At 47.8% G+C, this 13629-nt stretch overlaps 1 protein-coding gene across 4 annotated transcripts in view; it reads right to left on the reverse strand.

The window, feature by feature from the left end:
- Positions 1–9234: 9234 nt before the first annotated feature.
- The window catches only part of LOC143962609 (threonine--tRNA ligase 2, cytoplasmic-like), a 76078-nt gene continuing 71683 nt past the window's right edge, over positions 9235–13629 (reverse strand). For all 4 annotated transcript variants that reach the window (XM_077471906.1, XM_077471905.1, XM_077471904.1 and 1 more), the window contains one exon: positions 9235–9485. In XM_077471906.1, the coding sequence (XP_077328032.1) occupies positions 9337–9485 (149 nt within the window). In that variant the 3' untranslated portion in view covers positions 9235–9336. The remainder of the gene's footprint in view (positions 9486–13629) is intronic.

A 13629-nucleotide genomic window follows, 5' to 3' on the forward strand; every position in this document is an offset into this window, starting at 1 on the left:
AGATTGGTGATCACAGCTGTTGCCCACCACATGATCATTCCCGGGAGATCGAGAGGCACTTGCGGGTGTGCAGAAGCCTCTGCAGAAATGCGGGAGTCTCCTGCACCTTCCGGGAGACTTGAGATGTCTGCGTGAGAGGCGTTCCGTCAGATGGCGGGGCCCAGAGGAGAACGGGGGCGGAGAAGGACACGGCGGGGGCCGGAGGAGAACGGGGGCAGAGAAGGACACGGCGGGGGGCGGAGGAGAACGGGGGCGGAGAAGGACACAGCGGGGGCCGGAGGAGAACGGGGGCAGAGAAGGACACGGAGGAGGCCGGAGGAGAACAGGGGCATAGAAGGACACGACGGGGGGCAGAGAAGGACACGGCGGGAGTCGGAGGAGAACGGGGCGGAGAAGGACACGGAGGGGGTCAGAGGAGAACGGGGGCGGAGAAGGACACGGAGGGGGTCAGAGGAGAACGGGGGCAGAGAAGGACACAGAGGGGGCCGGAGGAGAACGGGGGCAGAGAAGGACACGGAGGGGGCCGGAGGAGAACAGGGGCAGAGAAGGACACGACGGGGGGCAGAGAAGGACACGGCGGGAGCCGGAGGAGAACGGGGGCGGAGAAGGACACGGAGGTGGTCGGAGGAGAACGGGGGCGGAGAAGGACACGGAGGGGGTCGGAGGAGAACGGGGGCAGAGAAGGACACAGAGGGGGCCGGAGGAGAACGGGGGCAGAGAAGGACACGGAGGGGGCCGGAGGAGAACAGGGGCAGAGAAGGACACGACGGGGGGCAGAGAAGGACACGGCGGGAGCCGGAGGAGAACGGGGCGGAGAAGGACACGGAGGGGTCGGAGGAGAACGGGGACGGAAAAGGACATGGAGGGGGCCCGAGAGGCGCACACAGAGCAGCTGGGGATGATTGGTGCGGCTGGAGGGACAGCTGTGATCACCGATCTCCCTGTATAGCTTTTTAGCTGACAGCCACGGGAGGGAGTGAAGGAGAAGCGGCTGTCAGCTAAAAAACAAAGGAGATTGGTGATCACAGCTGTTGCCCACCACATGATCATTCCCGGGAGATCGAGAGGCACTTGCGGGTGTGCAGAAGCCTCTGCAGAAATGCGGGAGTCTCCTGCACCTTCCGGGAGACTTGAGATGTCTGCGTGAGAGGCGTTCCGTCAGATGAATAATGCTGCGCATGTTAGAAGGCGGCAGACATCTTACTACACCCAGCTATGTCTTGAATTTCACAGTTATTTTACCAATAAAGTGAGCGTATATAAATAAACGTAGTATATTCAGATTCATGCTGTTTTCATGTTATATTTTCAAAGCATAAAATTCGGGGTGTATCAAGATGGCCTCCGCCACCTTCCTACTGCTGGCATCCTGGCAGCTTCTTGCAAAATGTGACATTAAAAACAGCATCACAGATGTCAATATAATGTAGCAATAACCCCGAAGGAGCTGCTTAAATATGTTCAGTCCGTTACTCTGCCTCCCAACCCTAATAACAGCCTCAGCCCCCTCTGGCACACAGGGCCATCTTTAATATTGTTTGGACTCTGGGCAAAACTTTTCTTGGGCCCCTCCCCCATGCAGTTTCGCTCTCCACCTGCTCTGAGACATACAATAAATAGCAGCTAGACTCAAAATCAGTTTATGGTATCAGATCAGGCAGCAATTGCAATTGGTTGCCAGAGGTTACAGTATATAATTACTGTTTACTGAATGCTTGCTAGAGGTTACAGCAAACATTATGGCTCACTGATTAGTTGCTAGAGGTTACAGCACATGATTTCTGCTTGTTGATTGGTTGCTAGAGAATACTGTACAGTGATACTGTTTACTAATTGGTTGCTAGAGGTTACAGCACATGATTTCTGCTTGTTGATTGGTTGCTAGAGAATACTGTACAGTGATACTGTTTACTGATTGGTTGCTAGAGGTTACATCACATCATTTCCTCACTGTCAGTAAACCACAAACTGGGGAGGTCAGCGGACCCATCAATAGACAGAAAACTCCTAGGATCCTGGGATCAGTGGCACTGCAGGGCAAAGGGGAGGGTGTGGTCAATGGCAATGCTGATTTTTTTTTTTTTTTTTACAGACTACCAATATAAAGAGTTTCAACACTGGCCACCAATGTAATAGGGGTTTACACTGACCACTAATGTAAGGGGAGCATTCACACTGACCACTAGTGTGAATAAAAGGATTTTATACCAAGCCCCAATGTAATGAGAAGATTTACACTGACCACCAATGTAACCGAGACATTTAGCCTGCGTTCACATTTGTTTGTCAAGAATACAAGCAAAATCACTTTCCTGACACCACAGAAATGTGCTACCCTTTAGCAGATACACAGCAGTGGCATCAATCGTTAATGACACCCTTCCCATCTGCTGACGTGCTGTGGCACCATGTGATTTTGAAAAAGGGTCCGGGACTTTCTTCCACATTTCTAGCGCATAGAACAGCCAGTTGAAATGAATGGGCTGCCCTACACGCTATCTACATCTTTATCCACCCTGTCAGTACACCTTCACATCCTAAAACCCATGCTTACTTCTGCACTCCAAAACTCGACCATCCTCTCCACTCTAACCCACCCCCCCCCCCCTCTTCCACCTGCCTCTCCTGCTCATCTTTGCACCCACCTTCCTTAAATCCTATACATCCCACTCCTTGCTCACCTGTGAACCCCAAACTAATTCCTTCTCTGCCTACCTCTGCACACCCTACACTGCTGGTTGATGTTAGGCTTAATGACCACAGTTGCAGGCAGAACTTTCAAGCATGCCTCTTTATCTCCCCAGTGGGCAGAATTCAATAGAAGTGATGGTGGATATGACCTCAGGGGGCAAGATGTACACATGAATGCTGCCTTTATTTACATATAAATGCCAGTTATTTCCATGTAAACACAGGGTCTGCAGGTGAGTCATCCATACACAACAATAGGGTAGATCTGGACAGCATTAGTAGCAGCACTTCACCCTGAGATATCAGGACACATCACTGGCCTAAAACTTCAAGGGACAAGGGAATATAAACCAGGATAGTTGGCAAGTATGAAGCAGCTGATTTGGGCCCCACAACATTGACAGGGCCCAGGGCAGCTGCCCCTTTTGCTCTGCCTTAAAGAAGGCCCTGCTGGCACACAATATTGTAAGTGCAATGACTAATGAGAAACACACACATTATGATAAAACACAGAAATTGTCTTTACTGCAATATTTCCGTGGAAGAAAAACAGACAGTAACAGTATATATTCAAGTAATCAAACTAGAGAGGAATACCTGAGATTTAAGAACAATATAGCTCTCAATCCTATATTCAAGCTGCTTTCAGGGTATTCCAAACCTGAGAATGTCCCCAAGAGCAGAGGCACTCTTAAAGAGGAATTAAACCCTGATGGCTTTTACTTCCTCTTTTTCCCCTGCAAAGTAAAAGCATAATGGGCTAGTATGCATCAAAGGAAGCCTGCAATGTCCCCGCTGTGTGCAAGTGTCCATCTTCACCCCTCTTCCTTCCAGGGCCACAGATTCTGGCTCGAGTCATGTGAGGTCACTCCCGCGCATGGCAGCCGCCAGTCACGGCACAAGCCCTTTAGAAACGGCACGATCATGCCCTTTCTTCAGTGCACATGTGCCGATGATGTCAGCGCAAGCGTATAAGGTAAATATCTTCTAAACCATACAGGTTTAGGAGATATTTCCAGTACCTATAGGCAAGCCTTAATATAGGCTTACCTGTAGGTAAAAGTAATGGAAACAAAGAAGAATGGCGGCTCACCCGGAAGTAAAATCAAAAGAATTGAATGATAAGTAAACATGTCTGTGTGAAACGCATTAACTTTGTGGATTGATGTTTGCCATGTTCGCGTTGATTTTATGGACTGTCAATAAATTATTTTATTTTACATTCGGATGAGCCGCCATTCTTCTTTGTTTCCATTGTATTTCTCTGGCTGTGGACCAGGCAGGCCCCCAATTCTCTTCAGCAGGTCATCAGATCCTCACAGGTGGCAGTTTGTTCCCAGCTCTTTCTCTCTGTAGGTAAAAGTGGTTGTACAGGGTTTACAACTACTTTAAATAGGTAAATAAAGCACAATATGACACTTTAAATAGGATTGGTTACCTTTACTCAGGTTTGGATCCCTGGGACAAGACCAAAGTTGCTGATCTGCTGCCATCCCAGAGGAAGCACAAAATATGCTACTTTGAAGAAGTTCCTCTTTGCTGTATTTCGTGATGGGGACAAGGATCAGTCTTCTGACCAACATTCCTTCACTGCTTCCCCAAAAAATACAACCCCGAGACTGGGTTCACACTTATGCGGATTGGATGTGGGCTTCTCCGTATCCAATTCCCACGACAGGAGCTTGTGACCAGCTCTCTATGGAGTTGGTTTACACATCACCAGCGAAGTTGCAGAGCCCATTACACAGGGGTCCTGTGTGTCTTTGGCTCCGTTTCAGGTCCGAATTCAGGCAACAAAAATTTGGCCCTGAAACGGAGAACAGGGACACACTGGACCCCTGCTGTGAGCCGCATTGGCTGAGCCTCTGTTCACGCTGCTGCAACCCCAAAGTCATTTGACTTTGCATCGCGACTCAATGCAACTTTCATTCGACTTTGGCTTTGACCAATCATACCAATGCAATGGTATGATTGGTATATACCAATGCAGAGTGTGACATATATTATTGAACCCACTGAAATTGCAGCACCTGAACCTTATGATCACTAACTATATTGCATCCAGGGCTAATAATTAAATGGTAAAAAATTAGGAGGACCCCATGCATTACTGCAAGTGTGACATCTGAGGAGACCTTCAGCATAGCAGGGGGGACTTGTCTCAGACCCTGTGCACACCAGAACATGGTGAAGGGGATCCGTGTTCCATGTATGTTTCGAGTGTGGTATACCTGAATACTGTCCAGATTTCCTGTCTGACACCCCTTTCACACCAGGGCGTTTTGCAGGCACTATAGCGTTAGAAATAGCGCCTGCAATCCGCCCTAAAGAAGCTGCACCATTATCTGCAGTGTGAAAGCCCCGAGGGCTTTCACATTACAGCGGTGCACTGGCAGGACGTCAGAAAAAAGTCCTGCCAGCAGCTTCTTTGGAGCGGTGAAGGAGCGGTGTGTTTACCTCTCCTCCACCGCTGCTCCCTATTGAAATCAATGGGGCAGCGCTGTAATACCGCCTGCCAAACGCCGCTATTGCGGCGTATTGCCGGCGGTTTTAACCCTTTCGCGGCCGCTAGCGGGGGTAAAAGCACCCCGCTAGCGGCCAAAATGCGCTGCAAATCCGGCGGTGAAATGCAGCTAAAAATAGCGGCGTTTTACCGCCGACGCAATGGTCGGTGTCGTGTGAAAGGGGTCTTAAGGTGAGTGCTTTTTTAGGATTTTAATTTTATGTATGTTTTTGGCTCAGTCTAGAGTACATAAATTAGTTTTTCTTCCTAGGATTTTTTTTTGTGAACTGTAATTTTCTGTGAAACTTTGGTAATTTTACCATCCAAATTTGTTTTAATAACCTGACAAGTCCATTTAGCCTACTAGGTGTGTGTCTTATGCTTTTTTTTATTTATTTATAATCCTTAGCCTGGGTTCACACTATAGAGATGCGGGAACTAGCTCGATTCCAGAGCGGGTTCCCGCATCGTATCTCTCCCACAGGCAGTTTACACTGCCCTCTGGGGTGATCGCTGCTGCTCGTCTCTCTGGGGAGGGATGGGATGTTAGTTTGTACCCCCCTGACATTTTGAGCACCAGCCTCAGCTGCTGCTAGGGACTGTTATTACAGCCCCTTTACTGATCAATGCTTCCACATTTGTGTTCCCTTCAGCTCTTTACAAATAACTTGGTATTTTTGTCAGTATAAAGCAAAATAGAAATTCAGTATTAAAGAGGGAGTAAACCCACTGACTTTTTTTTTTTCCTACAACTGTAAGGGAAAAGGCATAATGAGCTAGTATGCACCGCATACTAGCTCATTATGAAATACTTACCTTAGTACAAGGCGCCGGCATCTCACTCGGTCCACGCAGAGGGAGCCAACAAGTTCCCTCTGCGTGTCTTCCGGGTATCGGGCTCCGGCGCTGTGAGTGGCCGGAGCCGCGATGTCGGCATGCGTGGGAGTTTTCTTCCCGGCAGGGTCTGGTGTATGCCAGACTTTCAGTCGAGAATCCCCCGTGCGCATGCGCCGCTGAAGTCAGCGGCTCATTGCGAGGGGAATATCTCCTAAACCATACAGGGATGGTGGTGGCACAGTCTCTCCTCCCCTGATCTGCTCCTGCATACCTCCCAACTTTTAAAGTTGAGAATGAGGGAATTCTGGGGAGAGAGTGACCTGCGGCATGCGCAGCTTATATCAAAGTGCCCATCAGAGCCCCCCCACAACAGGTGTCCCCCACCAGAGCCTCCCCCCCCACAGCAGGTGTCCCCCATCAGAGCCTCCCCCACAGCAGGTGTCCCCCATCAGAGCCCCCCCACAGCAGGTGTCCCCCATCAGAGCCCCCCCACAGCAGGTGTCCCCCATCAGAGCCCCCCCACGGTAGGCTTCCCCCATCAGAGCCCCCCCCACAGTAGGTTTCCCCCATCATAGCACCCCACAGAAGGTGTCCCCCCCATTAGGGCACCCCCACAGCAGGTGTCCCCCCCATTAGGGCACCCCCATAGCAGGTGTCCCCCCCATTAGGGCACCCCCATAGCAGGTGTCCCCATCAGAGTCTGTCCCCTATCAGAGCCCCCCACTGTAGGTGTCCCCCCACAGCAGCTGTCCCCCATCAGAGCCCCCCCACAGCAGCTGTCCCCATAGATCAGTACCTGTGCAATAGATCCCTGTAGCTTGGGCGCATTGGGAGCACCGTGTACGTTGCAAGGGGGCGGGGCCTCCGTGGCATCTTTGGTTACTAGGAGGGCGGCACTCGAACAGTATTTCTGGGAGTGCACTGGATGATTGGCAGCAGCTCCGGCCAATCCAGAAGAGAAGAGCCGACACACAGAGGGGGCAGGGCAGACAGGAGACTGCTCCACACGCACCGGACATAAAGATTAGTGGAGTCTAGTACTGGAATGTGTTCCGGTACTAGGCTCCACACCCTGCCTAGGATAGGCCCTGCCTGTAAGTGTTCTATTTACACATTACTTAGCATGTATGCACTTAAAATAGAAAAAAACAAACATATACATACATATATACATATATATATCTGAAACCTAGCCCTAAGCCAGTGGTTCCTCAGGACCCACTAACAGGCCAGGTTTGCAAGATAACTGAAATACATGACAGGTGATATCATTTGCTGCTCAGTGATTGCAGTATTCTAGTCTGCATCTCCCCAAGGTAATACTTAAAATCTGGCCTGTTGGTGGATCCTCAGGACAGGAGTTGAGAACCAATGCTCCAAGCGGTCCATAAAAATAAATAAAACACATACCACACACATGTATAAAGTCATGTACATTATGAATGTGCACTGTGTTGTGATGAGTCAAAAATAAACTAGTGTAGTAATATAAAAAATACAAAGCAAGGTGAGAGTCTGATCATGTGACCTGCCATAATCATAGAACATGCTTACCTCCAGTTATTGAGTTCTCTCTCCTGTGTTAAGCAGAGAGGACTCAGTGGGCCACCACAAGGTCTACATCATGGCCCAAATTTTTTGAAAGTGCGGTGTGTGTAACCAAACACATTCTAATTGGGAGCAGACAGTGCTATCTGTGCTTTATTATAAATGTACAATTGGGTAATGCTAAAACATAGGCTGTAAACAATAGCGGCTCTGGATCTATAGGAACTAAGCAGCTGTTTGTAGGGGATAAGTGTAGTTGGGAGGTAAGCGATTTAGCAAAAGTTTTGAGAAACGGGTACTTTAAGGCCCCTTGCACACAGAGCCATCTAGACCCTTACAGCATTTTGGTGTGCACGTCAGAGAGAGTTGCAGCAAACAGCATGTCAAATTCTATGGAAGGCCAGGCTGGCACTCCCACTAGGCGAACTAGGCAGCCGCCTAGGGAGCACTGCCACCTAGGGCACAACCACAGCCACTGGGTCCCCTCCAGAGGATTGGATCCCCCCTGGTGGGTGGTGGCTTGTGTGGAGTGTATCGGGAAGTAGCTCCATCTGGCTGGCTGCAGAGTCGCTAGGCAGGGAGAATGTGCAGGCATATCCCCCGCCCCCCCCTCCCTGGTGCCAGGGGCGACCATGCCGATGTCCAGTAGCCATGGGTGTCAGCTCTCTGCCCGCCTCCCTCCCTGAGTGATGTGCAGCCATTGGAGGAGCAGGGCGGGCGGCATTGTGCACAGAGAGAGATAGCCGGGATGGATCTACCTAGATCCGAACTGGCCATAGGACACACACTGGGCTGAGGCCGCCGGGCCACTTGTCCTGGAGTTGGATGAGCCCAAAGCAAAGCTGCTCCTGCAGCCTGCCCTGCTTACCCAGCCTCTCTCTGCGGCCGGCTGCTGGAGCCCGGGGATGGAACCGAATGTTCAGCTGATCTGAACAGGGGAGGAGCTGGAGGAGGACTCCCGTGCGTGATCCTGGGACTGGTGACACCGACTGCCGCCCGCTGCCTGACATGTGGAGGGAGCTAAAAAGAAGTGCCCCAAGGCCAGGTGGTGGGGGGGGGGGGGGAGCACACTCCTCTCACCTGGCTGCACTCCCCCTCTCAGGTCCTCCTGGCTCCATCCCTTCAACCTGTCCACCTGACGCCATCCATCCACCAGGAGTTCTGGTGCTAAAATGATTGAATTCATTTTGATTTTTGATTTTTTTTTGTGATGGGCGCAAGTAGCTGGTCTCGCCCAGGGTGCAAAATAGTCTAGCACCGACCCTGTGGAAGGCTGTAGCTGGATGCTGTACTGAGAGGTGCTGACCTTCATCCTTGAATGCACAGGGCCCTACATGCTTATATCATTTGGTACAACGTACAGTCCTGTCCAGCCACAACTTGCCATAGACTTTGACAGCAAAGCTGGACACTGCATCTGACCCTCCCAGGTGCACTAAACACCTAAAGGAATGCATCTGCTCCTAGACAGCCCCATGTGCAAGGGGCTAAAAAGCTGTGCCCATATAAAATGGATATTTTGGTTTTGGGACAGTGAATAAGTTGATGCTAATATCAGTCTCATATCTTTCAGCTAGTGATATGATCTCAGAGAGAAAGGGGCTTTGGCAAGAAAATTTTTAGAAAATTGTATTTAAATTTTGATAAGACCAATATAAATGACCAAAGTTCTATTTATTGGCAATATATATTTTACAGATATATTAGCAGCAGTATTTGATTCCTGAAAGGTAGTGTATTTCCCTATTATCTGGTCTTCAGAATTCCTCTTCTGCATTTTTACTTTGCGACTTCTTTAACTTTGTGAGTTTTTCTATAGCTAGAGCTATAGATACCTCTCCATGCACCTTGTTATCTCTGGTCCGCACATTGACTGCCTTGTTTGACCGCTCTTTCTCGCCGACCACTAAAACAACAAGAGTTTTGTTAGTTAATGGAGCAAAGCATTTAGAAGAATTCTCCTAAAACACAGAGTTGAGGTTAAAGTGTATGTGCAGCCAAATATTTGTATTTTGTATTTTGAGCTTGTGATGGTGTGGGAGAGGATTAGAACAGTCGTTGGAATGTTCCTGCTATTTGGGGCTCCAAATACAATAGTTGCATGAAACAGAAGTTGAGAGACAATATTCAACAGTACACAGATGTTGTAATAATAATATTATAATATATATTTCTTAACACACACCTCAAAAAAATAAAAACAAAGGCACACTTTGAAAACACATCAGGTCTCAATGGGGAAAAATATCATGCTAGATATGTATACAGATATGGACTGTGTAATGTGTTAGGAAAGAAAGGATGCCACATCGTTTGATGGAAATGAAAATGATCAATCTATAGAGGGCTAGATTTCAAAGACACCATGAAAAATCAAAGTGAAAAAATGGTAAAGCAGGCTAGTATATTTTGCTGAAATTTCATTGCAGCAACTCAAAATGGCACTCAGTTGTTTGTATGGCCCCCACATGCTTGTATGAATGCCCGACAACATCAGGGCTTGCTCCTAATGAGACAACAAATGGTGTCCTGGGGTATTTCCTCCCAGATCTGGACCAGGGCATCACTGAGCTCCTGAACAGACTAGACTGAGGTGCAACCTGGCGGTGTTGGATGGACCAAAACATAATGTCTCAGAGGTGTTCTATTGGATTTAGGTCAGGCGAGCGTGGGGGCTATTCAATGGTATCAATTCCTTCATTCTCCAGGAACTGGTTGCATACTCTCACCACATTAGGTGGACATTTTCGTGCACCAGGAGGAACCCAGGACCCACTGAACCAGCATAGGGTCTGACAGTGGGTCCTTGAATTTCATCCCAATACCCAATGGCAGTCAGGATGCCATTGCCTAGTCTGCAGAGGTCTGTGTGTCCTTCCATGGATATGCCTCCCCAGACCATCACTGATCCACCACCAAACCGGTCATGCCGATCGATGTTAAAGGCAGCATAATGTTCTTCATGGCTTCTCCAGACCTTTTCACGTCTGTCACATGTGCAGGGCTGTCTTTAATAATGATTGGACCCTGGGCAAACGTTTTCTTGGGCCCCCCCTCCCCCCAATACAATTTTGCTCTCCACCTGCTCTGTGACATACAATAAATAGCAGCTAGACTTAAAATTGGTTTACTGTATCAGATCAGGCAGCGATTGCAATTGGTTGCCAGAGGTTACAGTGTATCATTACCCCTTACTGACTGGTTGCTAGAGGTTACAGCACACATTACGGCTCGCTGATTAGTTACTAGATGTTACACTACATGATTTCTATTGTTGGTTGGTTGCTAGAGATTACTGTACAGTAATACTGCTCACTGCAGGGGGCATGATATCCATATGAATGCCGCCTTTATTTACATATCTATGCCTTGGGATGAAGCTATTTACATAGGAATGCTGGGATTTACATGTAAACACAGGGCCTGCAGGTGAGTCATCTGTACACAACAATAGGGCAGAGCTGGGCAGCATTAGTAGCAGCACTTCACACTGAGATATTGGGACACAGCACGGGACGAACACTTCAAGGGAATTTAAACTGGGATAGTTGGCAAGTATGAGGCAGCTGCTTTGGGCCCCAAAACAATGACAGGGCCCAGGGCAGCTGCCCCTTTTGCCCTGCCTTAAAGACGGCCCTGCACATGTGCTCAGGGTGAACCTGCTGTCATCTGTGAAATGCACAGGGTGTCCGTGGCTATCCTGCCAATTCTGCTGTTCAATGGCAAATGCCAGTCGAGCTCCATGGTGCTGGGCAGTGAGCACAGGGCCCATTAGAGTACACTGGGCCCTCAGGCCACCCTCGTGAATGTCTCTGACCAAACAATCAGAGACACTTCATACCAGTGGCCTGCTGGAGGTCCTTGTAGGGCTCTGGCAGTGCTCATCCTCTTCCTCCTTGCACAAAGGAACAGATACTGGTCCTGCTGATGGGTTAAGGACCTTCTACGGCCCTATCCAGCTCTCCTAGAGTAGCTGCCTGTCTCTTGGAATCTCCTCCATGCTCTTGACACCTTCTGGCAATGGCACGTTTTGATGTGGCATCCTGGAGGAGTTTGACTGCTTGTGCAACCTCTATAGGGTCCAGGTATCACCTTATGCTACCAGTAGGGACACGGACAGTAGTCAATGCAAAACTAGTGAAAAAAAAAAAACAGTCAGAAGAGACGAGTAGGAAAAAAAATGTCAGTGGTCTCCACCTGTAAAACCATTCCTGTTTTGGAGGTCGTCTCATTTATGCCCATCTAGTGCACCTGTTATTCAGTTTCAGCTGCTTTGGTGTTAATGACCAGATCAATATCCCAGGAGCTTAAATGACTTGATGCTATACTCCGATTAAAAAGTGTTCCTTTAGTTTTTTTGAGCTGTGTATATAATTATTATATGACAGCCCATCCAAAGGGGGCACACAAGCGGTTAAAAAAATAAAAAAAATAAAAAAAGGGTGCTCTTTAAGAGCGTTTGGACGCTGGACAAACAGCAGTCTATGAGAAGCTTCCCAGCTTGCAAGCTGATTGCAAGCTGGGAATTCAATTTGCCCGTGTTTAGGGCATGTTCAGGGTGCAAATGATGCGCCCGCAAACACTCCCACTCTTTTTGTTTCTGTCCTTTCCTGTATTTTAATTGGCGGGGATCTGAGGACGGTGGGCGGTGCTTTTTTAAAGGCACACCCGTGTCACTTGCGGTTTCCCAGCTCACTGCAATGTGGAGTGGATACGAATCGATGGACTGAGACTGCCAGCATGGCTCCACAACGGAAGAGGTAAGCCCCTATGCAGGGCAGTAACAAGGCATGGATGGAGGAGAAGAGTCTCTGTATAGATGCAGGGACGAACTTGGAGTTGGAGCAGCTCATCCTCTCCACTTTTAGCAGTGGCAACAAGCAAATGGAGGGAAGTCATTCAAACGCATGTCAATAAAAAAAAAGGCAGTCCCAGGGAAGACTCCACTACTGCCTATTTTTTATTGACATGCATTTGAATGACTACTTAAATGTGAGTTTATTACTTTATTTCTATAAAATTTTTATTTTAAACGGTATTATGCTATTTTGGCTTTATCCTTCCATTTCATGCTAAATTTGGTTGCTGTCGGAGATGTCTCTTCAAGTATTGTAACCATACATGTCCAAGAATTGGAGAAGGGCTACCCCCACAGTAAGACTCAGTAGACCTGTGATTGCAAAGCCAGTGCCCCAGAATTGGAGCAATAAGCGATTTGTGACCCCTTGAACATATGTTTAATTGGGTCATTAATATCTGGTAAGCCTGCATTTTTCTACGGTGATGGTATCAGCACAGTGGTGAATCCTTTGGATATACCTTTTTTTGGATGTTCTTCAGATCACTTTCATTTCTTTTGGGATTCCACTCCACTCACAATGGACTTGTGATATGGACTTTATTTAACCACTTAATTTTCTATTTGACATATAATATGTTAATGTTTGCATAAATGCTTGGGCGCATTTAACGCCATAGAGGGATTTTTATACACTTTCTTACATATATTTTTTCTTGTCTATGAGAATTTGTCACGTTTTTGTTAATTTATATATAGCTATTTAGCACTGCACTTTATATATTCCACATAATTTAGCCAGTCTGTGGGAGCCAAAATTATTGTTGGTTGGTAAGGGATCAAATACCTATTTTACTCACTGATCTGAAACTCAGTTTAGAACATTTGTATTGTGCGTTTTTATTTTTCTCTGGATTTTGGGTTTATATTCGGTCGCTAGCATTTAAAAATACACCCGATAAAAATGATAGATCCTTAATTTCTTTGTGTGTTTAATTTACAAAATCTGCAGGGGCTCAAATAATTTGTTTTCCCCACTGCACATATACATAAATACATACACACAGTATATGTATTTGCATGCCTTTGAGGAGGGGTGGGCTACCTCAAGGCTCACCTGCCCTCTATATACCGTATTTTTCGGACTATAAGATGAACTTTTTTCCCCCAGAAATATGGGCCTGCATCTTATGGGTCAAATATACGATTGGCACCACCCCCGCCACGATCCGGAGCGCTCCGCGGCCTTGGC

Source organism: Lithobates pipiens, unplaced genomic scaffold (genome assembly GCF_037356315.1).
Source record: "Lithobates pipiens isolate NorthernLeopardFrog02 unplaced genomic scaffold, aLitPip1_a1.2 Scaffold_8, whole genome shotgun sequence".
In the NCBI taxonomy this organism is placed as follows: domain Eukaryota; kingdom Metazoa; phylum Chordata; class Amphibia; order Anura; family Ranidae; genus Lithobates; species Lithobates pipiens.